The sequence below is a fragment of the Strigops habroptila genome, chromosome 18 (genome assembly GCF_004027225.2).
Source record: "Strigops habroptila isolate Jane chromosome 18, bStrHab1.2.pri, whole genome shotgun sequence".
NCBI classification, from domain to species: domain Eukaryota; kingdom Metazoa; phylum Chordata; class Aves; order Psittaciformes; family Psittacidae; genus Strigops; species Strigops habroptila.
Genome location: NC_044294.2, coordinates 4,620,539 through 4,646,868, shown reverse-complemented (window position 1 = coordinate 4,646,868; position 26,330 = coordinate 4,620,539). Strand labels below are relative to the sequence as shown.

The 26,330-nt window shown below is 54.2% G+C and overlaps 2 protein-coding genes across 2 annotated transcripts; both read left to right on the top strand.

Annotated features, from left to right (window-relative positions):
• The first annotated feature begins 8 nt into the window (after positions 1-8).
• ZNF76 (zinc finger protein 76) lies at positions 9-11,223 on the top strand. The gene is made up of 15 exons (XM_030473112.1): positions 9-111; positions 1,254-1,444; positions 2,786-2,866; positions 3,987-4,064; positions 4,210-4,412; positions 5,216-5,293; positions 5,890-5,997; positions 6,243-6,318; positions 6,660-6,785; positions 7,380-7,559; positions 8,076-8,309; positions 8,715-8,857; positions 9,599-9,751; positions 9,864-9,977; positions 10,321-11,223. Exons 2-15 carry the CDS (start codon positions 1,372-1,374, stop codon positions 10,423-10,425), a joined length of 1,752 nt encoding a protein of 583 aa, XP_030328972.1. The 5' UTR covers positions 9-111; positions 1,254-1,371; the 3' UTR covers positions 10,426-11,223.
• Positions 11,224-12,311: 1,088 nt separating this feature from the next.
• On the top strand, positions 12,312-25,899 carry DEF6 (DEF6 guanine nucleotide exchange factor). The gene is made up of 11 exons (XM_030473113.1): positions 12,312-12,456; positions 17,457-17,597; positions 19,163-19,348; positions 21,560-21,787; positions 21,868-22,014; positions 22,155-22,263; positions 22,346-22,644; positions 23,240-23,406; positions 23,596-23,794; positions 24,151-24,241; positions 24,478-25,899. Exons 1-11 carry the CDS (start codon positions 12,361-12,363, stop codon positions 24,687-24,689), a joined length of 1,875 nt encoding a protein of 624 aa, XP_030328973.1. The 5' UTR covers positions 12,312-12,360; the 3' UTR covers positions 24,690-25,899.
• Positions 25,900-26,330: the final 431 nt, after the last annotated feature.

Here is a 26,330-nt window from a genome sequence, read left to right as displayed (position 1 = left end):
GGCGCGGCGGGGGGTGTTGCCGCTATGCGTGTTGCGGGGTAGGGCGAGCAGGGGCGGGGCCGCGGTGCATGATGGGCAGGCGGCGGACTCGGTCCCGTCGCGTTTCCTCAGGTTGGTGTCAGAGGCGGGGGGAGGCCGGGCGGGATGGGGCGAGATGGCGGCCGAGGGGCGGCCGGGTCCCGGCGAGCTGCTGCCTCCTGGGTAACAGCATGGGGGGAGCCCCGCCGTGTCTCCCCGCCACCCCCCGGGCACCTGGGCCTGTCCCGCCGCTCCCCTCGGGGCTCACCGTGGCACAAGGCCCGGCTCTGCGCTGTCCCCAGCCCGCCGTGCCGCGGAGCCGTGTCCCCTGTCACTGCCGGGGTGGCTTCGCACTGCAGCCTCCACTTGGTTTGCCTCAGGCAGCGCCTGCCCCATCCCTTCCAGGAGGCCGCGGCCCCTCCAGCAGCGCTGGCAGCAGGTTGCATGGCAGCACAGGGGGCTCCGTTCCCCAGCGACCCTGCTGGGACGGAGCCTTAGCTGGGAAATGAGCTGTAAAGCCTCTCGGGAGGTGTCGGCACTAAAAGCTGAGCAGAATCTGCTGCAGTGAGCGAGGAGGTGTCTGTTGGGTGTAGGGAGCGCTTGGTTAGAGGGCATTGAGCATGGCACGAAGCCTGGCTGCACCCACGGGTGCTGCAGTGACAGGCAGAGTGGTCAGACTTGTTCCTGGAAATCAAAAAGATAAAATGTTAGACTATCTCAGAGATTACTCATGAAGAATCCAGTGCAGCTGCTTTTAATCTATCAGCAAAGTGCCTCCAGTGAAATGCTCTTGTTGGGGTGTGGGTGTTTTAACGTCGTCTGCTTATAGCCTGAAATTCTGTTCCTCAGAAGGCCAGGAATTAGACAGGAAAGGCAGGACAAAGCTCATTGTCCTGCCCATCTTGCAGTACCGGACACCCTCAGCCTGCAGGTTCAGACTTTAAAGTACTCAGAAACCTTTCCTGCAGATCATGTGGAGGATGGGAAGGGCTTGAATGGGGCATTTACACTATCTCTAAGAAGAGTCTGTCGATTCACTCACTTGATAAGCTTTATCTTATACTTACCTGTGGAATAGATTTAGCCCTGCCTGCCATTGGTATGCATCTTTTGACCAGTTTAATCCTTTATAATCTGAAAAATCATTTGCTATTCAAACCTTTCTTATTAATGTGCAAAAGTGACTGTAGATATGTTGGGTGAAAACAAAATTTGAATTGTTCTTTTTGTTTAAGGCTTACAACAAGAATACAACTCCTTGTTCCACAAACCTCTTGCTCTGGGTCCTGGTGCTCTCTGTGAGCACACTGAGTAAAGTGAAATTCATGTCTGAGGACCAGCCATCGGGGCAGGATGGAGAGCTTGGGCCTGCAAACAGTGACCCTTAGTGACGGGACGACAGCCTACATTCAGCAGGCTGTCAAAGGTAATGGTTCCTTTGGGCTGTGAATCATAGAATCATAGAAGAGGGTTGGAAAGGACCTTAAGATCATCTAGTTTAAGTCTCAAAGTGTCTTGATTGAGTCTGAAATTCAAGTCAGAACTTATCAAAAGTGCCCTCATGGTGTGCAAACTATTTTGTGTGGTTGCTTTGGGCAGGAAGCTGGCAGCTCTCTTAGATTTGCACAGTGATGCAGTAGAAATCAAACATGCCTCTGGTTTGGAAATAAAGCTTTGGAGATGGGAGAGGTGTTGCTGTAGAAAATAAAGGTTCTGTTCAGGCTGGAGTGAGCCCTGGGATAACTGGGGAAACGGAGTTCACACTATGACCTGCAGCACTCTGTTCAACCCTGAAGCTAAGCAGGATGGTTTATTTCATTGAGATGCAGAGAATTTGATTCCCAGTAGTGCTTTTCTCCCTCAAAGAGGGGCTGAGCTTGGTGTTGGCTAACTGAAGCAGTGCCAAATTCAATACCTGCTCTCATTTTGGTGTTGGTGAGGTGCTGCTTCCCTCACCACCCACTGTTCCTGAGAAAAGGAACACGTTTTTTCCCAGCCTGTAGAACGGGAAGGTTGAGTTGCAAGTCTTCATGTCCTGGGGATTCCTCTCTTGCTTTCCTTTCTGTGCAAACTTGGTAAGTTTATTATATGTGGAGTTGGACTATCTTGAAACCACCAGTTTTGTGATACACCCCCCCCCAGACATTGTACACCAGGTGAAAGCAACTTGAGTTCTTCATGTTGCAGTGGGATAGAGCAATGTCCTCTCTGCACCAAATGATTTGGGAACTAAACCAGTCTAATTCAGAGTTACACTATTTGAAGAGTCCAATGTTCACAACCCATCAAGGGTGGCATCACTTTAGGACCCTTCATGCACTGTAATTTTTCCCCAAGAGTTTATCCTCCACCAAAGCAGAAGAAAATAAATCTCCAGGTCCTTGCTGATGCCATTAAAAGCTCCCAGATGATTTTTTTTCCCCAGCACAAGTGTAATTGCTTTCTACTTTAGATCCAAAATACTTAGCACACATCATTCTTTCTGCCTCTTGGCTCACAGAGCTGTGAAGGGCAGCCTGTATACAAGCAGCAACTGAGGTTCTTTGTCTTGTATCCTCCTGTCTAGGAAAGGGAAGCTCCAGCATCTCTAGTAAGTACCTCTATGGCTATTCAGGGAAAAGCTTCATAAATAACAGCCTATTAGTAACAGTTTCCCTGTCTTGTGAGGCTGGTTTCCTTGTGAACATGTAGCAAAGGGGGCAGCTTGTGGGCCCAGGAAGACTGGGCTCTGCAGGCAGTGCTGATGGCATTTTTTTAACTGTTTCAGATGAGAAGCTGATTGAAGGACAAGTCATTGAACTTGAAGATGGGACCACAGCTTATATCCATCAGGTGACAGTTCAGAAAGGTGAGGACCATAAATTCACCTCTTGCTTTTTAGAAGGATGTTGTAAAGGTAACTGCAATTGTCTATATTCCAACAGTGGGGCTCCTCTGTTAGCTCGAGCTTTAAGAAATCCATACAGGTGTAGGGTTTTTGTCTCTTGCCCATGTTTTTGAGGCTGAATGAGCAAGGACACAGAACATGTGATTTCCTGCAGTCTGACAAGGCCAATTTGCTGGTGGTGTAAGCAGCAGTTTAAGTGCTGGTTTCACCTGTGGGCTCTCCCATAATTGTCAGTCTGACAGATCACAAGTCTACAAGCAAGGCCGGGAGCTGTGCGCTGTGTTCGTGCCAACTGCAGAGCCCAAACAGTTTGTTTCCTGTGGGAGCAGCTGGACAGGAATTTCCTCTGAACTAGGAGATAATATATTAATTCTGGAGTAGGTGTTTGGGAGGGGGGGGGTGTTGGAAGTAATGACCCATCAGCCAATGTCATCTCTGAAATGAGGTGACATTAATTAATCTGAGAGGTGATGGAAATTCAATTCATGCGGCAGGCACCAGAGTGGCACAGAGGAATCCCCTCTGACCGTGGTAAGATGTAAAAGGGCAGGTAGAGGCTCTGTTGCTCTGGGTAGTCCTTCCTTCACCCTCCAAAGCTCCTTGTGAGCCACCTCCCTTTTCTGCTCCTAAATCATTGCTTGAAACCCACTTTGTGTTCCTGGCTGTGCCCCTTTCCTCCCTTCATCCTCTTCCCTGCCTCCAAACACACAGGGAGAGGGGTTTTCCTTCTCACCCCTGTTTCCCCTGCTATGGGATGTTTGTGTTCCCCTTTACACACAGCTGTGCCAGAGCCATCCTTCTTGTGTGGGACATAAGCTGGCATTTTGGAATGGGTGATACTCTGCATTACCCCAGTGAGCTAAAGAAGTGTGGCAAAGCTATGCATGAAGCCTTGAAAACCTCATAATTCATGTTGGAAGGGTTCAAATGGTGTCATAAAACCTATAGCTGTAGTTGACTTTCAGTGTAAGCAGGCAGCCCTGCTGTGTCCTCCTCTGTGGGCGTGAGTGGTTCAGGAACTTCCCGTCTATCCTGTCTGAGTGTTCCAGTAAGGTGTGTGGATCTTTTGCTTCTCTTTTAGAGTCTGTGGCTTTTGAAGATGGTCAGCCAGTGGTGTTGGAAGATGGCAGTATGGCCTACATACACAGCACAGCTAAAGGTAAAGAGCATTCCCTGTTCTTCCCTTGGCAGCTGGAGTAAAAGCTGCTACAGAGGTCCAAGGCTGTAGGTAGCTCAGAAGATGAAGAGTGCCTCTTAGCAGCTTTTTCACGCTGGATTTATTGGTTTCCTCTTTCCTCTTACAGAGTGTTATGATCCCAACACCTTCGAGGCCGTCCAGCTGGAGGATGGTTCCACTGCCTACATACACCGTCCTGTCATCGTGCCACCAGGCAGCACCATCCTGGAAGTGCAGGCAGAAACTGGGCTGGAGGAGTTGGCTGGAGAGGAGGAAGATGGTGCCTTTGATGTGGAGACCATTAATGCATTAAAGCAGTACACCAGTAAGGTGAGGACACAGTGCTGCTTTTATGGTCTGGGTGTAGTAGTCCACACGTGGCCTGGGGTTGAAGCGTCCTCCCTTCATTAGTGCTTCTGTGTATTTGTTTCTCAGCAGTGCCAGCTTTGAGAAGAGAAGCTGGACAGGGCTCCAGTGAGAGTGTCACCACTCACAGTGGGTGACACTTGAGGCCCTAGAGAAGGGCAGTTTCCTGCTGGACCCTCTAGCTAGCTCCTGCATAGTGCTGGGCCTACCACCCTTAACCTGCTGCAGGCACACGTTTGGGAGGAGCAGAGCTGCTGTGTACAGCTTGTATTGGTTTTTTCCTTGCTTTAAATGTCCCTCCTTGTAGGTGTTTTGTTCCTGTTTTCCTGGGTTCCTCATAATGCCCCCTGGGTATGATGTTCTCTTCCACACATTATCCAGGCAGCAGATCAAGACTAGCATTTTACATCTCAGGAGTGCCTAAGTTATGGCCGCTGTCACCCAGGTTGACAAAAGCCTCAAAACCCAAAATAGCTTCAGATCTAACATGTTGTCACTGCAGTGCTCCATCTGAATGTCTTCAGTGCTGCCTTTTTCTCCCATCTTCATGGTATTGCATGAGAAAGGGCTACCTGGAGCATGCTGATACAATGCTCAGCTGGGCAGCAGTAAGATTTGCCCATGGAGACCTTTCTGCTGTGGTAGGACCTCACTCTCTGGAGAAGAGTGTGGTGTCACTGTAGATGTAAATGCTTCCTGCTTGGGGTGCTTGCCTGCTCCACGCTGTAAAAGGAGGCATGAACAGTGCTGTGCTTCTTTACTTGCAGGTGTCTGATGAGGAAGAGGAGGAAGTGACAGACCCCTGCCACAGGAAGAGTGAGGACTCCAGCAATGTCTCTTCCCAGGTCTGAATTTCTCGGTGATGCATTCCTGAAACTAGGCCAAAAACTCCTTTTCATGCAGAGCACTTTGCCAGGTAGTACTTAGCAAAGCTTTGTGGCTTCTCTGGAAAGCTAGCAAATATATTAGCTGCAAGTTTTACAAATGAGCTAAGGGAAGCACAAAGAGGTAAGTTATGTGTGGGAGAGCACCCAGTGTGAGGTGGGAATGGGAAATGCTGGTTCCTAGACCCGTGTTCTGTCACCGGGGTTGCACCATATGTGTACAAGCTGTGTTTGTAGGACATGTGAGGGTGCTGAGGTGCTGGCACAGGGTGCCCAGAGAAGCTGTGGCTGCCCCATCCCTGGCAGTGTTCAAGGCCAGGTTGGACACAGGGGCTTGGAGCAACCTGCTCTAGTGGAAGGTGTCCCTGCCTGTGGCAGGGGGTTGGAACTAGATGATCTTAAGGTCCTTTGCAACCCAAACCATTCCATGATTCTATGTTTTTGTGAGGATAACTGAAGGAGTCCGTATGTATAGCAAGGAGGGGAATTATTTGTGTGGGATTCACAAAACCTGCTGTGGTGGCTCATTGAATTAACTCCCATACATCTCTTGGCAGAAGGAGGAAGTGCAGAGCAGTGAGAAGGGGCAGCAGGTTGGCAGCAAAGCTTTCCGCTGTGGGTACAAAGGCTGTGGCCGCCTCTATACCACCGCCCACCATCTAAAGGTAAAGCAGATAACGTGCAGTCATGCAGACCAGACCCATCCCCATGTTACAGTGCCATGTTGGAATGCTGCTATGGAAAAGCCTGAGTTGTATGCTTGGCTCCCCAAGAGATCCAGATGTGTTACTGGCCAAGGTGAAGTCCAACAGAGAACTTCAGATTCTCCCCACCAGCTAGATTTTTCCACACTGTATCTCTTCCTCCTTGTCTTGGACTTCATTTTAGGGACTGTTCTTTCTTTTTGCAGGTCCATGAACGTGCTCACACAGGTGACAAGCCGTATACGTGTGACTTCCCAAGCTGTGGGAAAGCATTTGCTACAGGTAGCAGTTTCTCTTCTGGGTAAATTTTGTTTTCTGTCAAGTCCAAACCACTCTTGAGCATCAGCCCTGGCTCTATTTCCAGCAGAGCACAATGAACATAGCTTTTAAAGCCTTCTGAGAAGGAATTGTAGCATAGGAGGCTGTCTGGGACTTGATTGATGATGGGCAGATTAGAGTTACAAGAAGCAGCTGAGTTGCAGTTGTGTTGTGAGGCTGTTTGGATATTTCTTCTCCTTCAGCTATGCAGACACAGGACAGACATCCAAAAATGCATGAGCTGAGAGGTGGTACACAGCTTGCCATGTTATTTCCTTCTTGTTATTTCCTTCTTTCCTGGACAGGGTATGGGCTGAAGAGCCACACGAGAACACATACTGGTGAGAAACCATACAAGTGTCCAGAAGATGTGTGTAGCAAAGCCTTCAAAACCTCTGGGGATCTTCAGAAACACATCCGGACACACACAGGTGAGCAGTACAGGAGGAGAACCGAGCTGCCTCTTGAAAGGGTTCTCCAAGATACTCCAAGTACTGCTTCAGCCGTTGTCCAGGATGTGCCTTTTTGAATCGTGGGTGAAACAAGGCAGACCTGAAGCTGTCTTCAGACAGAAGTAGATGGGTTGTAGAAGAGCACGTGGGATTCTGGACTCTGTTACAAACGGCAGAGCAAAAGGGGTAGTGGTGCCAGTGCTGCTAGAGAAATATGCCAGCACTTGGGTCTGATCTGAGGTCTTCTTGTTGCAATACTGTGGAGGAGGGAAGTTCAGGTTAGATATAAGGCAGAAGTTCTCCCCTGTGAGGGTGCTGAGGCGCTGGCACAGGGTGCCCAGAGAAGCTGTGGCTGCCCCATCCCTGGCAGTGTTCAAGGCCAGGTTGGACACAGGGGCTTGGAGCAACCTGCTCTAGTGGAAGGTGTCCCTGCCCGTGGCAGGAGGTTGGAACTGGAGAAGCTTTAAGGTCCTTTCAACCCAAACCAGTCTGTGATTCTATGATGCAGGTGTCCAGGGCATTCCAGATAGCTGCACTGTAGCAGGACTCTCATCCACGTTACTCTTCATGCAGGTGAACGGCCCTTCAAGTGCCCCTTTGTGGGCTGTGGCCGCTCTTTCACCACATCCAACATCCGGAAGGTTCACATCCGAACGCACACAGGCGAGCGGCCGTACATGTGTCCCGAGCCCAACTGCGGGAGGGGCTTCACCAGTGCCACCAATTACAAGAACCACATGAGAATCCACACAGGTAAGAGAAGAGGGAGAAGCACAGGCTGCTCCTCCCCAGTCAGCCAGCTGCACTGACAGCCTGCGGCAGCTGGGAAATCTGTGGGACTGAACTGGTCATTTCCAGGCATTGCAGGGGTAGACCTGGGGGTAGCCAGGGAGTTACAGGAAATAGGAATCACTTTCTTGGGCTGCCTATTGTTTCACTGGTCTGTCTCCAGCTATTTGCTCTTCATGGGCATGAGGAGGACAAGAGGAAACGGCCTGAAGCTGCACAAGGGGAGGTTTAGACTGGACGTTAGGAACAATTCCTTCCCCAGAGGGTGCTCAGGCATTGGAACAGGCTGCCCAGGGCAGTGCTGGAGTCACCGTCCCTGTTCACACCCCGTGTAGCCGAGGCCCTCAGTGCCATGGGTTAGTGGTGGCCTTGGCAGTGCTGGGGAACGGTTGGACTTGATCTTAAAAGATCTTTTCCAACCTGGTTGATTGTATGAGGAGGATGAGTGGGTCAAGCTCTGCTCTATGGCCTCTGCCCTAGGAGAGAAGCCGTACATGTGCACTGTGCCAGGCTGTGGAAAGCGCTTCACTGAGTACTCCAGCCTCTACAAGCACCACGTGGTGCACACCCACTGCAAACCCTACACCTGCAGTAGCTGTGGCAAGACCTACCGGCAGACCTCCACACTGGCCATGCACAAGCGCAGCAGCCACGGCGAGCTGGAGGCCACGGAGGAGAGTGAACAGGCCCTCTACGAACAGCAGCAGCTGAAGGGTGAGCAACCAGCCACTGTCCCATCACCTACAACAGGCTTTTGGGTCATTCCTGCATCAGGAATGTAGCAAAGGGGAGAGAGGTGGCAGCCAGAGCCTGCAGCTGCTCCCCTCTCTCGGAGCCAGGTCTGTGCTGTGGCCTCCTCTCTCATCAAACCCAGATCTGTGTCCCAGACAAGAGAAAAGGGCTTCCTGTGGTCCTTGTTCTGTGTCACGGGTTGGGAATGGGCTCCTGCCTATTCTTTAGTACAGGGAGAGGTAAGGACTCTCCTTCCCAGGCCAACACTGGGCTGTTGTCATCAGGATCCTCTGTGCTGGCACCAGGCAGGTCCCGGGGTCAGGCATGTGCCTTCACACTCTGATGAGCACTTCTCACCCTTTTTGCTGTTTGCTTTTCCTGACTCAGCTGCTGCTGCTGACGGAGGCTCCCCCCTGAAGAGCCAGCATATTGCTTTCCTGTCAGAGATGGAGGAAAATGAAGAGGAGGAGGAAGATGAAGATGATATACCTGCACAGGTCTCACTCATCTCTCAGGATGGGACGGAGCAGGTATGGACATTGACAGCCTCCAGTGGGGAACAGCAGTTACCTGGGTGACATCTGCCTCTACCCAGTTTTGGTGTTCTCTTCATGGCTTTTTATCAGCATAAAACAGACCCTGGGGCTTCATGGGCTCTGTCTGTCCTGAGGGCTCCCTTCTTACAGCTTTACTCCACTGCTGCAGCCTGGATGCAGAGGGTAAAGAGAGGTTCTCTGCTCCCTGACTCGGGTCTTGCGGGTGTTTGCCCAGGCTTGGTGCAGTGCGTGGCAGACCTCACCTCCCTAGCAGCAGCCAGGAGGCAGCTCCCAGGCCCTGCTGACACAGGCTGGATTTGGAGATTGTTTTTTCATTGTATACAGCAGTGCTTTTCTTGTACTTCCCTCCACCAGCTGCCTCTGTGCTGACTGGGAAAAACTCCCTTCTGTGGCATGGGGCAAAGGAAACAGGCACCACGAGTAACGCTTGTTTCTGCTTAGTCTGAGGTGCCCTCAGAGCTGCCCTCAGAGCATGAAGAGAAGATACTTGGTGGGAAGGGGAGGTGTGGTAGAAGTGGAAGGGCTGGAGCCCTGAAGTATTCTGAGTTCTCCATGGATCCTGTCCACAACCCTGGGCAAAGTCTTTGGAGTTCTCTGTGCCATAGAGAGAATGTTTCATCCTTAGTGAGACCTTTGTGTTGCTGGATTTGGGACTTGTGTAAAGCTTCCTGAGAAGCCATCCTGGCTGAGAGCATCCACTGTTCTTCTGCCCAGGTCAGTTTGTCACAGGAAGACCTGCAGGCCCTGGGCAGTGCCATCAGCATGGTGACACAGAGCAGTGCCCTCACCGGGCCCGAGGAGGAGCTGGTGGGTGGTGACACACACACCGTGACTGTGGCCGCCACCAACGGCACCGAGACGCAGCCGGTACAGACAAAGCTGGGAATGTCCCTTTTATCCTGCAGAGAAACAGCCTGCTGGAAGGGAACTGCATTGGTGTTTTTAAACATGATGTGTTTTTAATGTTAACTTTTCCCAGGTTACCATAGTCACTTCTGGGGCAGTCGTGTCTGAGGAATCAGCCATCACGCCCCTCCGTCATCAGCAGGTGGCTTTGCTGGCTACTGCCAACGGCACCCACATTGCAGTGCAGGTACCACACAGCTCCTGTCACGTTCCCCTTCATTCCCCCATCCACCCGCTGGCTTCAGCACTTTCCCTTGTGCTCTTGCTGCATCGCCTCTCACCCAGGGCTCCTTCACTCCCAGATGCCCTGTGTATAGAGGAGAGTAGGGACACACTCCTTGTATTGCAGAATGCTCCTTTGTAAGCAGCCTTGCCACATGCCAGCCATGTCTCTTTCTGCTTTGCCCCTCTGCTTCATACCTGTGTCACCCACTGCCAACCCCTCACACCTCTGTTCTGCTGGGGGCTGCCTCCACTTCCTGAGCCCACCTTTTGGGAGCACAGTGTTCTTCCTTTCTCTTTCCTCCTAGCTAGAAGAGCAGCAGAGCCTGGAGGAAGCCATCAGCATGGCTGCAGCTGCAATGCAGTATGAATCTGTGACACTTGATGCAGCTGTGTCTGAGAACGGGTGCTGAGCCCCTGTAGAGCCTCCCGGGCAGGCAGAGCAGGCAGCCCCAGCCTGTTCTCCACAGGGATAGTGGGAGCTGCTGGAACCAGGATGGCCAGCACGGAGAAGAGGTGCAATGGAAGCAATGGAAGGTGTCAGAGGAGCAGCGAGTGGCTGCACCATGCAGCTGGTGAGAGCTGGTGCGTTGGGCTACAGGAGTGACCCTGTTCAATGGGCTCTTCCCTCCAGGGATGGGTGGCAAAGGCTGCTGCCTTCTCTTGGAGGCTCCACTGTTTTCCTGGGCTCTGAGCAGCAACTTCCCTGCTCCTTGCCTTGGGCACTGACTGCCTCTGGAGGAGATGGCAGATGGTGTCTTCTAGTATTTATTTCTTCATGGCTAAGATCTCCAAGACCTGCCAGTCTTCTGCAGTAGAGGTGGAGCCACAGAGATTGCAGCAGCCTCAGCGTGCAAAATGTTTTTGGAGAGGCACATTTCCTGCCCTCTCCCTCTAGGAACAGCTCCTCTTTCCTGCCCCCCCTCAGGTAAGGGGCATGGGGGCAGCATATGCACAGAAGCAATGAAGCCCCATCAAATGAAGGCCGGGCTGTCCTGGGCTCTGTGTCTGGAGCAGTGACCTGGTGCGGAGTGAGCATCCAGGCTGGCTTCAACAGGAATTCTCCCATCTCTATCACACTCTTGAGAGCAGACTTCCTTGGCAGACTCAGTGCTGTGGAGCAGAGCAAAGCATTCCCTCCACTGAAGCCAACCCGCTGAGCTAGACTTGGATGTAAATACTGAGTTGAAATAAAAACAAACTAAAACTTTTCTTTTTGAAAAGAAGCACCTTTTTTCTTTCAGTCCCTGGGGACAGAGGCTGGCAGAGGGTGGGATGGATGTTACCAGGTCAGGATTAAGGAAGTTCTGAAGATTTGTAGAATTCATAGAATCAGAATGGTTTGGGTTGGAAGGGACCTTCAAGATCATCTGGTTTTGAATTGGCCAACAGTGTCCTGCCAAAGCTGCTGAGGAGGGCAATGAGCATGAGATGTTGCAGCCTCTCAGCCCCCAGAGTGTGTCTTAGAGGGGCTGAGAGCTGTCTCTTGAATCTCATCTCAGATCAGGCATTGGCTCTTCCAGGGGCTCCTGCAAACCTAGATTGAGGGAATTGTGTCGATACAAGAAAGTGTCTGTGAAGGTATCCTGCAGCCCTCAGAGCTGAGGGGAGAGACATGGGCTGGCTCCTCATCCCAGTGGGAGGATCCTCAGCCCCTGCACTGAGTAGCTACCTCTGCCCGGGGCAGCCTGTGGACAAAGCACTGGAAAATCGTTTAGGTTTGAAAGAGTCCTTTAAGATCAAGTCCAGCCATAACCCTCATCCCAATGTGGGATAAAGCAATCAGGTGCTTTATTATTATGGATGTACCCAAGGTGTTTGCAGAGAGAGAGGTTCTGCAGGTGAGGAACAGGCATAACCCGGGAAGGCTGCAGCGGGGTTGATCTCCACCCTCCTTCCTTGGTGCAACTGATCCCAAAACAAGCAGAGCTGGAACCTTCCCAAAAGGCTCCGTGCTCCTGCTGCGAGGGGAAGCTCTTCATTTAAATCCCAGAAGAGGAAGCTGCTGTTTGAGCCAGGGCGGGGATTCCTCTCTGCAGAACATGAATGCTAAGAAAGCTTTTGCTCTCCAGGTCTGAGCTAGTGAAGGGTTCCGAATCCCTGTGATGGTTGTGTTCCCTGAGCCCCGGACTGTGCTTCCATGCGCATGGGGGGGCTGGGGCAAAGACCTGCAGCCCAGGGGGCTGTGGGGCTGCGATGGGGCCCGTGGGCTCCTCCGGGGTGCACCCAAGCAGATGGCGCTGCTGCTGCGCGCGTCCCCCAGCGCCCGGGGCTGTCGGGGCAGGCGGTTTCCTGGAACCGGATCCTCGGTCTCGGCAGAGCCGCCCCTGCCATCGCTGCCCGTAGCCATGGACCTGCGAGCGGAGCTCCTCAAGTCCATCTGGTACGCCTTCACCGCCCTGGACGTGGAGAAGAGCGGCAAGGTCTCCAAATCCCAGCTCAAGGTGAGCTCCTGGTGGGACTCGGAGAGCCCTGGCGGGTGGACTGCGAGGGGCAGAGCAGGTCCAGGGATGCTTTGCATCGCCCCTGGGTTTCCATGGAGGGATTGTTAAATATTAAGATTGATAAACCCTTGCTGTTAGCTCCACGCTGGGTTTGGTGAGGTTTGCTGCTCTGCCTTGTCTTCCTTAAAAAAAAAGCGGGCGGGGGGGGGGGGGGGGGCGGTGCTGGTGTTAATGCTCAAATGTGTTTTCTAGATGAAAATGAGAAGTCTAATTTTTAGTCAGTTTTAGTTGTTTTCAGTTGTCTCCAGTTTCTTACGCTTTTTATGGCCAACTAAGAGCCCAAATTGGGTTTACATTTTCTTGCTTGCTGGAGCACCCGTGTTTCTGCTTCCTGTTCAGCCAGCGGGTCGGGAGGTAGGGGCAGCCTGGTTTTAAACTGAACCTCCTCAGTGGTCTGGCCAGAAGTAACACAGAGCTTTGAAGAAATCTCTGCTTTCCCCTGTCCCCCACCTCCTCAGAGCACTTCTGCATTCAGCCCTTCTTAAAACCGTCAGGGCTTTAAAAACCTTTTTGTCTGCCTCCAGAACAGCCTATGGTTGACTCCGTCAGGTTGCCCCTTGGCTGCGATGATGGTTATTAATTTTTAGGTTCTTTTTCCCTTCGCAAATGATGGGACTCCTTTTTATTTGCTGCTGCGTAAATGTCCCGGTGTGGTTCTTGGGCTGGTGCTGGGGTTGGAAATGCTGGCTGGGGCTGCGATGCAGAGGAAAAACCTGAGCTAGAAACATGCAAAACACGGGGAGCTGTTGCGTCAGGACTTGGCAGCCGCTGCCTGTCTGCGAGAGGAGTTATGAAATGTTCAAAGAAACCTCTTTTCTTCTGTTCCCTGTGCTTTATAGGGCTTCCCCCGGGACAGACTGTAGGGAAGGTGCTGGGCTTGGCGGGCAGAGCATGTTTTGCCCAAAAATGAGTTGGAGGAGAAGCAGTAGGAGCTGGGTTCCTCCTGCTTTGCAGCTGAGAGCCTTCGGCTGCTCCCCAGAACCATGTGCCCATGCGAGCCACAGTCACCTACTTAAAGCTGGAGAAATAGCTGAAGGAATTAGGGAAAATCCCAAAGCAGGCCAGAGCCTAATTCCCCTCACTAATCCCGGAGAAGGGCTTTTGTGCTCCCCTCACAGCATCCCCTGCACTCGGGCTTTGGGTCCTGAGCCCGGCCCAGGAGCACTGCTGGCCCTGAACATGTGCAGCACTCATCTGTGCTGCAGATCTTTATCACCAGCAACAGCGCTGAGGCCGCAGAGACCCGAATTTGAACAGCAGTTTCTCAGGGAGCTTGGGCAGGCGGGACGGGAGCTGCAGACCCTCACATAGGGGCTCTGGGGGTCTGGGGATGGTGTCTCCACAGTGGCTTTGCCCAGGGTGATGTTTTAGAGGGGAAAGGAGATTCACCCCTCACTGGTTTTCCACCCATCTTCAGCAATGGCACAGGATGGTGCCAGGGGAGGTTTAAGCTGGAAATGAGGAACAATTCCTTCCCCAAAGGGTGCTCAGGCATTGGAACAGGCTGCCCAGGGCAGTGCTGGAGTCACCGTCCCTGCAAGTGTTCACACCCCGTGTAGCCGAGGCCTCAGTGCCATGGGTTAGTGGTGGCCTTGGCAGTGCTGGGAACGGTTGGACTTGATGAGCTTAAAGGTCTTTTCCAATCCAATTGATTCTATGGTTCTATGACTCTATGATTCTATGACAAAGATCAACTCTGGATAACTTTCCACCCCCCTTTGAGGCCGGGGAGAGCTCCTTTCCATCCCCTGTTACTGCCAAATGTTGGCTTGGGTTTGCCCCAGCCTACACAAGCCTACAGAAGCCTACGCACTTGGGTTTCTGTTCATTCCATGCAGAAGAAATCCAGGGTCTCACAGGTTTGTCAAAGCCACGGTGGCCGTGTCCCCTCCAAACTCCTTCCAGGCTGTGCTCTGCTCCCTCACCCAGGCGTGTTGCTGCAAGAAGGGTCTTGAAGAAGGGTGGGAGAAGTGCTGGTGTTCACAGCATTTGCACCTCCAGAAACAAACCCAGCCCTAGGGTTTGATTTGGTGGTGGAGGAGCAGCAAATGGAGCCGGGCACTGAACAACTCCAACCTCTCTCCAGTAGAAGTCAATTTATTACCATTTCAAAGCCGTGGGTTCAGCAGATGAGTTCTTTGCCTGGACACTCCCATGCGAGGAACCGTGTGCATATGTGAGTGTGAGTGTAGGTGTGTGTCTGCACAGGAAGGAAGGACAGTTGTGGTTGAGTGCTACGCAGCAAGCAGTGTCAGGCAGCTCTGTTCCCAGCGCGGGCACGCACCAGCCCTGCTCTTGGATAGGAGCTTATCCTCTCTGTGCCTTCACATCCTCCCTGGCCAAGCTGGTGGAGCTACTCCCGGTCTCCAGGGATGCTGGCTGGGATGTAGGATGCGGGATGCTGCTCCCACTGAGTCCTTCGGGGCAGCCTGAACACTGTCCTGGTGCTTTTCAGCATCTCTGTTCTGCTCCTGTCCCTGTTGTGGAGGATTAGGAGGGGTTTGCTCCATCCAGGAGCTTGGTCTTCTGAGGCAAAGCCCTTGGGAGAGGAGAGGAAGAGACAGCGGGTCAGGCGAGTGGTTTAAATGAAGGGCTGCCTGTGGGGGAGCACAAACGGCTCTTGGCACAGGCCAGTGGGTCCCAGCTTGGCTAGTAACAGGTCTGAGAGCAGCTCATCCATTCAGGCAAGGGGAAAAGCATTTCCCAAGGTCAGGAGCTGATGGTCCCAGCGCTGAGCTTGAGTTGATGGGGTGGTGAGGCAGCATCCCCACTTGTGCCCTCCTCACTGCAGCAAACAGGCAGCACCAGGGACCCTCGCTGCTGACAAAGGCTCCTGGTGCTGGGGGTCCCCTGGGTCAGGGCTCCCTGCACCCCCAGCTCTGGGGAAGCTTTGGTTTTCCCTGCAGGGCTGATCCGTTTGCACATGGGGAAACTGAGGCAGCAGCCACAGTCCCTGCGTGGTGCAGGAGCTCCGATCCCCCCTGCTTCTGCCTGCCGGGTGTTGGTGTTTAGCACAGGGAGCCAGGTTCCAGCCTGAAATGTCACCCTCAGCCCCAGCATCACCCCCAGCACCTTCCATGGGGGTGAAGAAGAGGAGCTGCCATTCTCCATCTGTGTCAAACATTTCACCGCTGGCTCTGGCTGGCTGCAGAGGGATGGGAATGGAGCGTGATGGCGAGTACGAGAGCAGAGGAGAGGGTGGAGAACAGCATTGGGGTTGGTGGTCAGAGGGATCAGGGATGCTCTGGAGTGTCAGGCAGAACTCTGCCCACCCCCCGCATGCCACAGGGGAAAGGTTGTGCCGGCAAACTGCTCTCAGAGCATCCCTTCCCTTCTCCCTGCCGTTATTTTCCCCTCCTATCCCGCATTTCAGAGCCTGGGAGGGTGGTTTCCCACCTCTCCTCTGTATGTGGGGTTGGGGCAGCCCCGGCCCCGCACACCCCACCATCAGCCTGGCTGGGGCTTTCCTCCCCGCCCCACTTTCATTCTGTAGGTGATGGAGCAGAGAGGGTGAAGTTTGCAGCATGTTGGGATGCATGGAGGGGCTCGGGGTGCTGGCTGTGACCCAAGGACACATGCGGCACCTCCCAGAGCTTTTTGGGGTGCTGTGGGAGGAGGTGTGAGTGATAGGGATGAGGCCCCACGTTGAAAACGCAGAACAGGATGCAATTCCCAACCCTTCGATCCATCCTGATGGATTTGTTCACTGTCCTGGAGGATGCCCAGTGCTTTCCACCCCTGCATAGACCCTGGGGCTGCACCGAACCCTAAAAGGCTCAGCAATAGCAGCAGCAGCGCTCAGGGCTACAGCCCGCTCAGTGTTTGAGATGAGGGTGGAGTCCTGCTGACAGCATCAGTCCAGAGGGTGAAGAACAGAGAGAAAATCTGGTTGAACAAGAACCGTTTCCAGCTGCAGCAGCACGTGGCCTCCGGCGCCTCCTCTTCTGCAGCGAGGAAACTTCCAGCTCAGGAGGAGCAGGGATGCTGCGCACCATCTCCCAGCCCCTCTCTTAGAACCGTGGAATCAACCAGCTTGGAAAAGAGCTTTAAGCTCATCAAGTCCAACCATTCCCCAGCACTGCCAAGGCCACCACTAACCCATGGCACTGGGGGCCTCGTCTTGAACCCTTGGTAAGCTGCACCTGCAGATCCTACAAGCCATCTCTGCCAACCCTCATTGGGATGCTCATTTACCATCTCCTGCTTGCTGTGAGGTAAAGACAAGGAGACAACCGCCTGCCTGGTATCATGAGCTGGAGATGCTGGTGGTGCTCTTGGGCAGCCTGGCTGTGCACGCTGGCTGCTGGCCTGGCAACAACGTGGGCTTTCGAGCACGTGGAAAATCTGGGAGCTTCAAAACATGCTTTGTCTTGGGAGAGAAGCTGTGGCTGCCCCATCCCTGGCAGTGTTCAAGGCCAGGTTGGACACAGGGGCTTGGAGCAACCTGCTCTAGTGGAAGGTGTCCCTGCCCGTGGCAGGGGGTTGGAAGTGGATGAGCTTTAAGGTTCCTTCAGCCCAAACCACTCTGGGATTCTGGGATTCATCTTTGTGTCTTTCTGTGCCCCATTGACACACAACAGCCGGGGCCAGGCTGGCTGCTGTCACTGGTTATGTTGTTGAGAAATCAGAAAGGGCAGCTGTGGAACAGCTTGGCTCAGGGTGGCTTATCATCTTTTCTAGATCAAAGCATGTCCTGTTTGCTCTGTGACGTTTGAAACAGCCCTTTTCAGAAAAAACCCACAAACTTCCCCATGTGCCAAGAAACAAATGTGGAAAAATCCTCAATTTTTGCCTGTTCCTAACTGATTCTCTGAGGTTTACACTGGGGAATGTAAAGCTGTCTCCCTGCCAAACCCAAACCACGGTCCCCGGGTGGTTTGGTGGCACCGTGGGGATGTGCCGCGGTTGTTCACCTCTCCCCATGCCTATTGCTTGGGCAGGTGCTGTCTCACAACCTGTACACGGTGCTGTGCATCCCCCACGACCCCGTGGCGCTGGAAGAGCATTTCCGTGACGATGACGACGGGCCGGTGTCCAGCCAGGGTTACATGCCCTACCTCAACAAGTACATCCTGGATAAGGTGAGCCCCTTGGCCAACCCCCCATGACCTGCTGGGTGGCGCCAGGTCTGCTCCCATGGCTCCTCTCCCCTCTGCTCCTGGAGATCCCATGTCTTGATGGCTGGAAAAGGGATACAGAGAGTTGGGAGCACACAGGTGAATGCCAAAACGAGTGAGAAATGTTTCATACTCAACGTCTCCTTGGCAAGGATGAAGTCAGATGTTTCCATCAAGGTTCTGTATGGAGGTGCATCTCTGCCCACACTTCCTATAGGGCTCAGAGAGAGAAATCAACCCCTTTTCCCTCTCCACCCCTGTTCAAATCTGAGGTGTGACCTCATTGGACAAATGGGAGGAAAAGGGGACGAGGTGCTGGGGCAGGAGCAGAGGTTGGGGTGGGCAGGGGCTTTCTCCCTTCTTTCTGCGTGGCTCAAAGGCACCTTTGTTTGGTGAAGGAGAGACTTTGTGCCTGGGTGGAGAGGAAAAATGACTGACAGCTTTCTTCCACTGCGTGCTAGAAAGAAGAGGGGGCTGGAGCTGGGTGCAGTAACCCTTCCCTCCCTGCTGCTTCCCCAGGCTGAGCCATGCTGGTCCCTATGCTGGTCCCTGTGCTGATCCCTGTGCTGGTCCCCATCTTGCCCTGAGCTGCTCAGGAGCTGCCCAGCCTGGTCCAGGGACACTGATCTCAGCTGCAGGGATCTGGTCTGCAGTGGATGAGGGCAAAGCCTTCCCCAGCTCCTTCTGCCCAGGGAAAACAGCTGCCCAAGGTCAGCCCAGCCCCATCTCCCTGTCACAGACCAGCCAAAATCCTTCCAGTTCCCCATGTAGGTCTTTGGGAGATGAGCTTTAAAGCCTCTTCTTCTGGTTTTGCCATGGCTAATTAAATCCCAGAGGCAGCATGAGAAGGGGAAGTGGGTTTTCCTTGTAAGAGGGGGCTTTCAGCTTGCTGCCACCCAAAGGTATTTCTCCAGCCCTGCTGCAGGCTGTGGTTTGCCCTCGTGTTGGCAGCGCACTGGGATGGAGCAGCCGGATGCAGCCAGGCTCCATTGGTCCCCATCACAGTTCACCCATGCCACACCAAAGTTGCTGTGTGATGCCACACAAGTGGTTTCAGAAGCTCATGAGCAGGCAGTGGGGATGAGGTTGATGGAGGTGTCATTCCTGCCTGCACTGCTGCCTGCCCATGGGCCACCATTTCCCTTTGCTGAATCCCAGTTCCTCTTTACAGTCAAACGGGATAATGAGAATGCCCCAAAGCCATGGAGGCACTGGGGAGGTGGGCTTGGGACAGCACTCCTCAGTGCTGTATGTGCTTCACCACGGGATTCCTGCTGGTGCTCCAAAGCTGGGCCATGCTGCAGCAGTCCTGTAGCATCTTCTCTATCAGCCAGGACACCTTGCTTACCCGTGTAAGGGAGCTGTGCTAGGGATGTGTACTCTGGCAGCATGGGGCAGTGCCCACTTACACCCTAGTTGTGGGTCTAGAGGAGATTTCAGGTGTGAGGGTTTCTTCCCTCCACCATCTCCTCCCCAGAACCCCCCTCCCCAGCCCTGCAGCACCAGCTCACCCCAACTCCTGCCTGCAGGTGGTGGAAGGTGCTTTTGTCAAAGAGAACTTTGATGAGCTCTGCTGGACCTTGACAGCAAAGAAGAATTACAAGCCTGACCGGAACGGGAATAGTGTCGTGTCCCACCAAGATGCCTTCAAGCTCTGGTGTCTCTTCAACTTTCTGTCTGAAGATAAATACCCTCTCATTATGGTGCCAGATGAGGTAGGACCTTCCTCTTCCCCCTCCCCATCCCCAGCCTCCCCGGGCTGTGTGTGCTGGCAGAGCACAGACACATCCCGCTATCGCTTCCTGGCATGTCCCACCACATCCTGCAAGATGTGGTGCTCCAGGGTGAGAGCAAGCAGGGCAGGGGTGGGACAAGGCGGGGTGTCTGCCCTGTGCACCCCCAGCTATGCCCATGGACACCCCCATTGCCCAGGATTCACTTGGGAGCAGCCGGGATGACACCTCCAAAATGCTGAAGCCTCTCACATACAAATGTCTTGGAGGATGAGGTGTGGGCTGGTCCACATTGTTCTTCCATCATCCAAGCCTACAACAACAAGCTCTTTTGCCTGCTGTGAAGTTAATGTACCAGGTCTCAGAGCCCCAACCAAGGAGCATCCACAGCTCAGCTCCTCCTGGGGCTGGTCCCTTGCTTAAAGCCCTTACATCCTACCCAAGGGCTCAGCTTAACATGGTGCTGGAGGAGGACTCCTGATTTTCATGGGGAGAAAGAGAAGATGATGAGAAACCCTTCAAATCTGGTGCAGTGGGTGGTTGCTCCATGACATTGCTGTCAGGCTGGATGGGGTTTTACAGCCTGTGCCACCGCGAAGGCAGGGGCAGAGCAGACCTGGTTGTCCCTCTCCCTGCCATGAGGCACTCAAACCCTGTCCAGCATCCAGAGGGTTAAGAGTGAGGTACCCAGGAGCAGCAAAGTATCTGGCAGTAACCTCCAAATCCCACCCAAATCTCCAAATCCCACCCGGCATTTGGAGGAGGAGGAAGTCAGCTCAAACCCCCATGAGAAGGTGGGCAGGTCTGGGGAGGAGGCACAAGCTCAGCAGCCAAGAGTAGCCTCACCAGGAGGAGCTGACTGGGCAAGCAGCTGCCATCGGCTTCTACACCATGAACCAACTGAGCTCAGCAGCAAAGCCAAAGAAAAGGGAAAAAGGAGACAAGAGCAGCAGCGCTGCATGGCTGAGGGAGGGCGACCGCACTTCCTGCCCCCGGGAGAGGTGCTTCCTGTTCCCAGCCCATGACAGACTGAATCATCTTTCTGCTTACGGGGCTGAGCTTGAAATAAAAAGAGGAAAAACAGAAATTATATTAAATTCTTGCCCTTCTCCCGGTTGGATGATGGAAAAAAACCAGCGGGGTGATGGACTCTGCTGCGTTCCACCATTCTGCTTGGCTCTCTGGAGTCACCACCCTCCTTGGGCCCTTGATGGTGGGTAGAGAAGAGCTGGCAGCAAAACATGTCGTAGAATCACAGAACCATATAATGGTTTGGGTTAGAAAGGACCTTAAAGCTCATCCAGTTCCAACCCCCTGCCATGGGCAGGGACACCTTCCACTAGAGCAGGTTGCTCCAAGCCCCTGTGTCCAACCTGGCCTTGAACACTGCCAGGGATGGGGCAGCCACAGCTTCTCTGGGCACCCTGTGCCAGCGCCTCAGCACCCTCACAGGGAAGAGCTTCTGCCTCAGAGCTCATCTCAATCTCCTCTCCATCAGGTTTAAGCCATTCCCTCTTGTCCTTTCCCTACAGGCCCTGACAGAGTCCCTCTCCAGCATCCTTGAACTTGAACTGAACTAAGTCTTCCCAACATTGTGTCAACCACTTCAGCTCTTTTTTAAAGCAGCTTATTTACAGTTTCGAAGTGATGCTCATCTCCTCCGTAGGGTTCTCCCCTTCCCCCAGTGTTCTTAGGACTTCAGCTGGAAACCAGTGGTGCTGAGGTCATGACTGTGGCCTGGGACACCAGCCTTGCATGCTGGGTTGGGGGGACAGCAGTGTTGGTCTGTTCTCCCTCAGGCATTTGACTTCTGCAGCCAAACAAGCCAAAACCGTTTCAGTCTCGTGGTTAAAAGGAAGAACCTCCCAGCAGTGGTTAAGCTCTAACCCAATCACAGACTGGTTTGGGTTGGAAGGACCTTAAGATCATCTAGTTCCAACCCCCTGCCATGGGCAGGGACACCTCACACTAGACCATGTCACCCAAGGCTCTGTCCAACCTGGCCTTGAAAAATGTCAACCTGCCTGGAACACCTTGGCCATGACCATCAACCATCACAAGGGGTGATGGCTCTGGGATAAGGCTCCTGCATCTCCAGGCTGGAGAGAGATGTGGTCTTGGGCTCTCCAGAGAGATTCGGTGAGGTAGAACAACTCTCACTTCTCCCTGTTGCTGAGTTCCCCATCCCCACAGGTGGAGTACCTGCTGAAGAAGATCTGTGCAGCCATGAACGTGGAGCTGAGCTCCTGCGAGCTGGATGACTACCTGTCCCAGGAGCCGCAGGGGCAGGGCGGGCTCACGGTCTGGCAGTTCCTGGACATGGTGAACTCGGGGCGGTTCCTGCGTGGCATCGAGCAGGAGGCCGTCAGCATGGCCGTGGAGGAGGTGTACCAGGAGGTCATCGAGGATGTGCTCAAACAGGCAAGGAGCCCCCATGTCCTGCGGTACAAACCCTGTCCTGCTCCCACCCTGGTTTTGATGCCCGTGTCTCTTGGGAGCAGGGCTACCTCTGGAAGAAGGGCCAGCTGAGGAGGAACTGGTCGGAGCGCTGGTTCACGCTGAAGCCCTGTGTCCTGTCCTACTACATGAGTGAGGAACGGAAGGAGAAGAAGGGGAGCATCACATTGGACAAGCACTGCTGCGTGGAGGTACAGGAGGACAGGAATGGGAACCCAAGAACACACAATCTCCCATCCATGAGCATGGGAGAGCCAGTCCTGTGGCTGAAGAAAGTGGGGATAAGGTGGGGTGCAGGGGGGTAACACCATCCTGTGTGCTGTCCCTGCAGGTGCTGCCTGACCGGGATGGGAAGAGGTGCATGTTCTGTGTGAAGACCCCGTCCCGCACCTATGAGATGAGCGCCTCCGACACCCGGCAGCGCCAGGAGTGGACACTAGGTCCATGTCCCCCCTGTGCTCCCCCCCCAGCTTCCCCATGCCCCCCTCCATGTCCCCACTGATCATCCCCTTCCCTCCCCAGCCATCCAGACGGCCATCCGGCTGCAGGCTGAGGGCAAGAAGTCCCTGCACAAAGACCTGAAGCAGAAGCGACGGGAGCAGCGGGAGCAACGGGAGCAGCGCAAGGCAGCCAAGGAGGAGGAGACGCAGCGGCTCAAGCAGCTCCAGGAGGAGAAGGAGAGGAAGCTGCAGGAGCTGGAGCTGCTCAAGGAGGCCCAGCGGCAGGCGGAGATGCTCCTGCAGGAGGAGGAGCAGCGGCGGAGGCAGCAGCACGAGGAGATGCAGAGGACCCTGGAGATCCAGCTGCGCGAGGCTGAGCAGGCGAGTGCATCCTCGTAGGGTGTCCTGCCACAGGGCTGCGGTGCTTATGGGGTGGGTGCTTCCATCTCCTTCCCTTCCCATGGCCGCGGGGGGTTTGGAGGAGCTTCTAGGAGCATGTCCAGGTCTTGTAACAGTGCTGCTGCCACCCATCACCTTTAGGACCCCAGGGGCTGATGTGACCTGGCATGAGGGACAGAGGGGTCAGTGCCTCCATGCATGAGATACCTGAGGAGCAGGAGATAAGGACAACCTGCCCCAGGATGTACAAAGTGGGGGGGAGGCAGGTGAGGGGTGAGCACTAGTGCTGGGATGGCCAAGGAGCCCATTTCTGACCTTGCAGCCAGCGCTGGCTCCAAATCACAGACTCATAGAATCAGATACATTGGAAAAGACCTTGAAGATCATCAAGTCCAACCATGACGCAGTGTCTCGTGAGCAGGGAAACAGCTTTGCTTTGGAGCTCTCTCCATGGGCTTTTTCTGGTGTAGGAGGTGTCTGTCCCCATCCACCCGGGGATGTTGGGGTAAAGGGGTCCTGGGGATGGCGACGATGGCTCTGCAGCTACCAGTGCTGATGGGTCCTGTCCCCACCACAGGCTCGTGCCTCCATGCAGGCAGAGATGGTGCTGAAGGAGGCAGAGGCAGAGCGTCAGCGCAAGCGCATCCTGGAGCTGGAGGACATGCAGGAGCGTCTCCAGGAGGCCCTGCAGCAGGAGGTGAAAGCACGGCAGGACGAGGAGTCCGTGAGATACGCGCAGGCCAGGTAGGACTGTGGCATCCCTGCTCCTCCTCGACCAGCCCCACTCCCAGGGCTGAGCGTGGGGACACGCTCCCCAGAGCAATGCAATGCTCCCCGGGGTACTGGGGTGTGCTGGGGACTTCCCGGTATGGAAGAATGGGGGAAGCTGGTGGAAGAAGTGATAGAGGAACGTCCTCATCTCTTTGTTGACAGGCTGCTGGCTGAGGAGGAGGAGAAGCTGAAGCAGCTGATGAAGCTGAAGGAGGAGCAAGAGGAATATATCATCAAAACTCAGCGGGAGAAGCAAGTCCTCAAGCAGGAGATGGAGAACAAGAACAAGTGTCTGGAAGAGGCGCAGAAGCAGTTGGAAGAAGTGAGACTGAACAGGCAGCGGGTGGACCAAGACTTCATGGTGAGCATCACATCAATGCCACATCCCTTCATGCTGTGAGCTCTGGGGGACTTCCCAGCCCTTCCCAAGTCACCTCCACACTGAGGAGGATTCAGCAGCTCTGGGGACCAAGCTGGCATTGCCCCGAGGGCTTTCTGAGCTGTGCCATGTGCAGGCATGGGGTAAATCAGTGGCTGAGATAGGACAAAGTGTTTCCCGACTCAGGGAGACAGTGCTGGTGCCCAGAGGAACATTGACAGTGGGAGTGTGTGGAGGGAGGAGGATTGGAGGGGGAGCAGAAGACCTAGAGGAGGGTGAGCTGGGTCTCTATCCCAGAGGGAGCCTCTAATCCATCCATCTACTCCATCCCCTCCCAGGCAGCCCAGCGGAAGCTGCGACAGGCCAGCACCAATGTCAAGCACTGGAACGTCCAGATGAACCGACTGATGCACCCCATCGGGCCGGGAGGTAGGACATGGAGCATCACACCCACCCTTGCCCTCCTCAGCACAGCCATGCTGGGGCATGAGCCCAGTCTCCCCCCGATCTTGCACTCTCTGGGGGCAGCCGGGGGCTGGAAGAAGCCCCATCTTTCAGAGATACCCCAACACCTCTGGCAAGGAGAGACCCCACAACCCTTTTCCTTAGTTGAAAGGTCAGTTTGGACCCTGGGTAAAACAAATCCTCTTTCTCTCCATCCCCAGACAAGCGTACTAATGTGAGCGGAGGTGGCTTCGCTGGCTACCAACCCCTCCTCTCCCACAGAGATTCCTCCCTCAAACTCAAGCAGAAAGTGGAGGATAAAGGCAGCGACCCCACAAAGGACAACAGCAAGGAAAACGTGAGCAATGGTGGGAACAGCAGTGTGCTGCCATCTCCGGATGTGGACACCATGGCCGCAGAGCCCAGCAACTAGGCTGGAGGATGGCAGAGCCCAGTGGGGAGCTGTAGGGCACAGCACGTCTCTCCGAGCAGACACAGTCAACACGGCCATCTCTGGATGGAGACAAGTGGGGACCAGCACAGAGCCTAGAGGTGACTACACAGGAGGCAGAGATGCTCCCATTTTCTTCAGGAGGGGCTGCAGCCACCACGGGCCAGGAGGCTCAGACAGCCCCATGTTGGAGGCTCAAACAGCCCCATGTTGGGGAGAAGGCAGCAGAGCCATCTCCTCTGGGCTGCCCTGGTGTGGGACCTGGACTCAACTCCCCAGACTCTGGTTTCCACCTTGCCTAAAAGAAAAAGCCACCAGTGGGTCTGGACAATGTGGCCCAGAGCTGCAGTTCCCCCTTGGTTTCTACCAGCAACCCTTCTGCATCGCCCGCTGCACCCATGGGTGCATGGCCCTGCAACGGGAAGCCTTGGCAGGTTGAGAGGTACCTTCTGACCACCCCACAGAAAGGCTGGGGTGTCTTTAACTAACATGTGCATTCCCCGAAGGTGGTTCTTACTCACTGGAGTCACGTAGGTATTAGCAGAAACCAACAAGCAATAAAGCTTTTGGAGCCACTGCCCTGCAGGCTTTCTTCCCTGCACATCTGTGGCCCTGCAGACCCCAGACCTCCCTCCTTGGCAGTGTGGGGTTTTGATTCCCACTGTAGAAAAGAGCCCATTAAAAGGAATGAGACACTAGCCATGGGAAGAAGCTCCACCAGTAGATTTGGGGTTGGACAAGAGGGACACAGATGCTGGTGAACTGGCTGTAGATGATGAACTCCCCTGTGGGCTGCAGGGCTGGCACAGGGGTAATGTCTTGGGGGAAAAACACCTCTACATGATTAATTAAGTGCTTGTATAGGAAGATAATGATGCTCTGGGCCACGTTTAGGTCTTTGCCCTTGCACGGGCAGGACTCCCTGTTTCAGGAGTCCTGGTACAGGATGTGGTCCAAGGCAATAGCAAAGACTCCCAGGGCCCATCCGAACCGGGAGCTGGTGGACGTGGCAGCTCTCTTCAGTAACGCCGGCCTGGCCTGGCTCCTCCAGCTCATTTGCTCCTCAAAAAACTCAGAATAAAAGCCAAGTCTGCTGGCAAACCTCCCTGCATGGAAAATAAACCCCAGCCATGCCAACGTTGGGGTTAGTTTTTCCAACACCTCTGTTTAAATACAGTCCCATTCACCTGTGGCTTTGGGGTCTTTATTGTACAGAGCACACAGACACCCTGGTCCCATAAGGGTCCCCTCTGGAAAGAGGAACTGGTAGCATCAAACCTGGTTCACAGTTGCTCACACGGATGAACTGCAGTTCGTTAGGGAGATTACAATCTACTTCCTACTGTGTGGCTTTCAGCATTTGCTCACCCAGCTCTTCCCCCTGCTTCCCCCCCCCCCCCCCAGGTCTTTACAGTGTTTCTTATTTACAGCTATTTTTCTATTTTTCGCTGTGCCTGACTGCAAGAGAGGCTGTTTCCACGTTTCCACAGGACAAAGCAGCTCTGTGTGCCCCCGAGGGTGACCGGGTGGCCCCACGCTCCGATCCCACGCAGCCTGGCTGACGCACAGGGAGGGCACAGTGGCTGCAGCCCTTGTGGTGATGGTTGTGGTGGGGGCTGCAGG

Bases quoted from the DNA above. Each gene is read 5' to 3' on its own strand.
- DEF6 (XM_030473113.1), top strand. From the start codon at position 12,361: ATGGACCTGCGAGCGGAGCTCCTCAAGTCCATCTGGTACGCCTTCACC. The intron at 22,015-22,154 runs GTACAGGAGGAC...CTGTCCCTGCAG, and splicing joins ACAAGCACTGCTGCGTGGAG to GTGCTGCCTGACCGGGATGG. The intron at 22,264-22,345 runs GTCCATGTCCCC...TTCCCTCCCCAG, and splicing joins GCGCCAGGAGTGGACACTAG to CCATCCAGACGGCCATCCGG.
- ZNF76 (XM_030473112.1), top strand. From the start codon at position 1,372: ATGGAGAGCTTGGGCCTGCAAACAGTGACCCTTAGTGACGGGACGACA. The intron at 1,445-2,785 runs GTAATGGTTCCT...TAACTGTTTCAG, and splicing joins CATTCAGCAGGCTGTCAAAG to ATGAGAAGCTGATTGAAGGA. The intron at 8,858-9,598 runs GTATGGACATTG...TCTTCTGCCCAG, and splicing joins CTCAGGATGGGACGGAGCAG to GTCAGTTTGTCACAGGAAGA.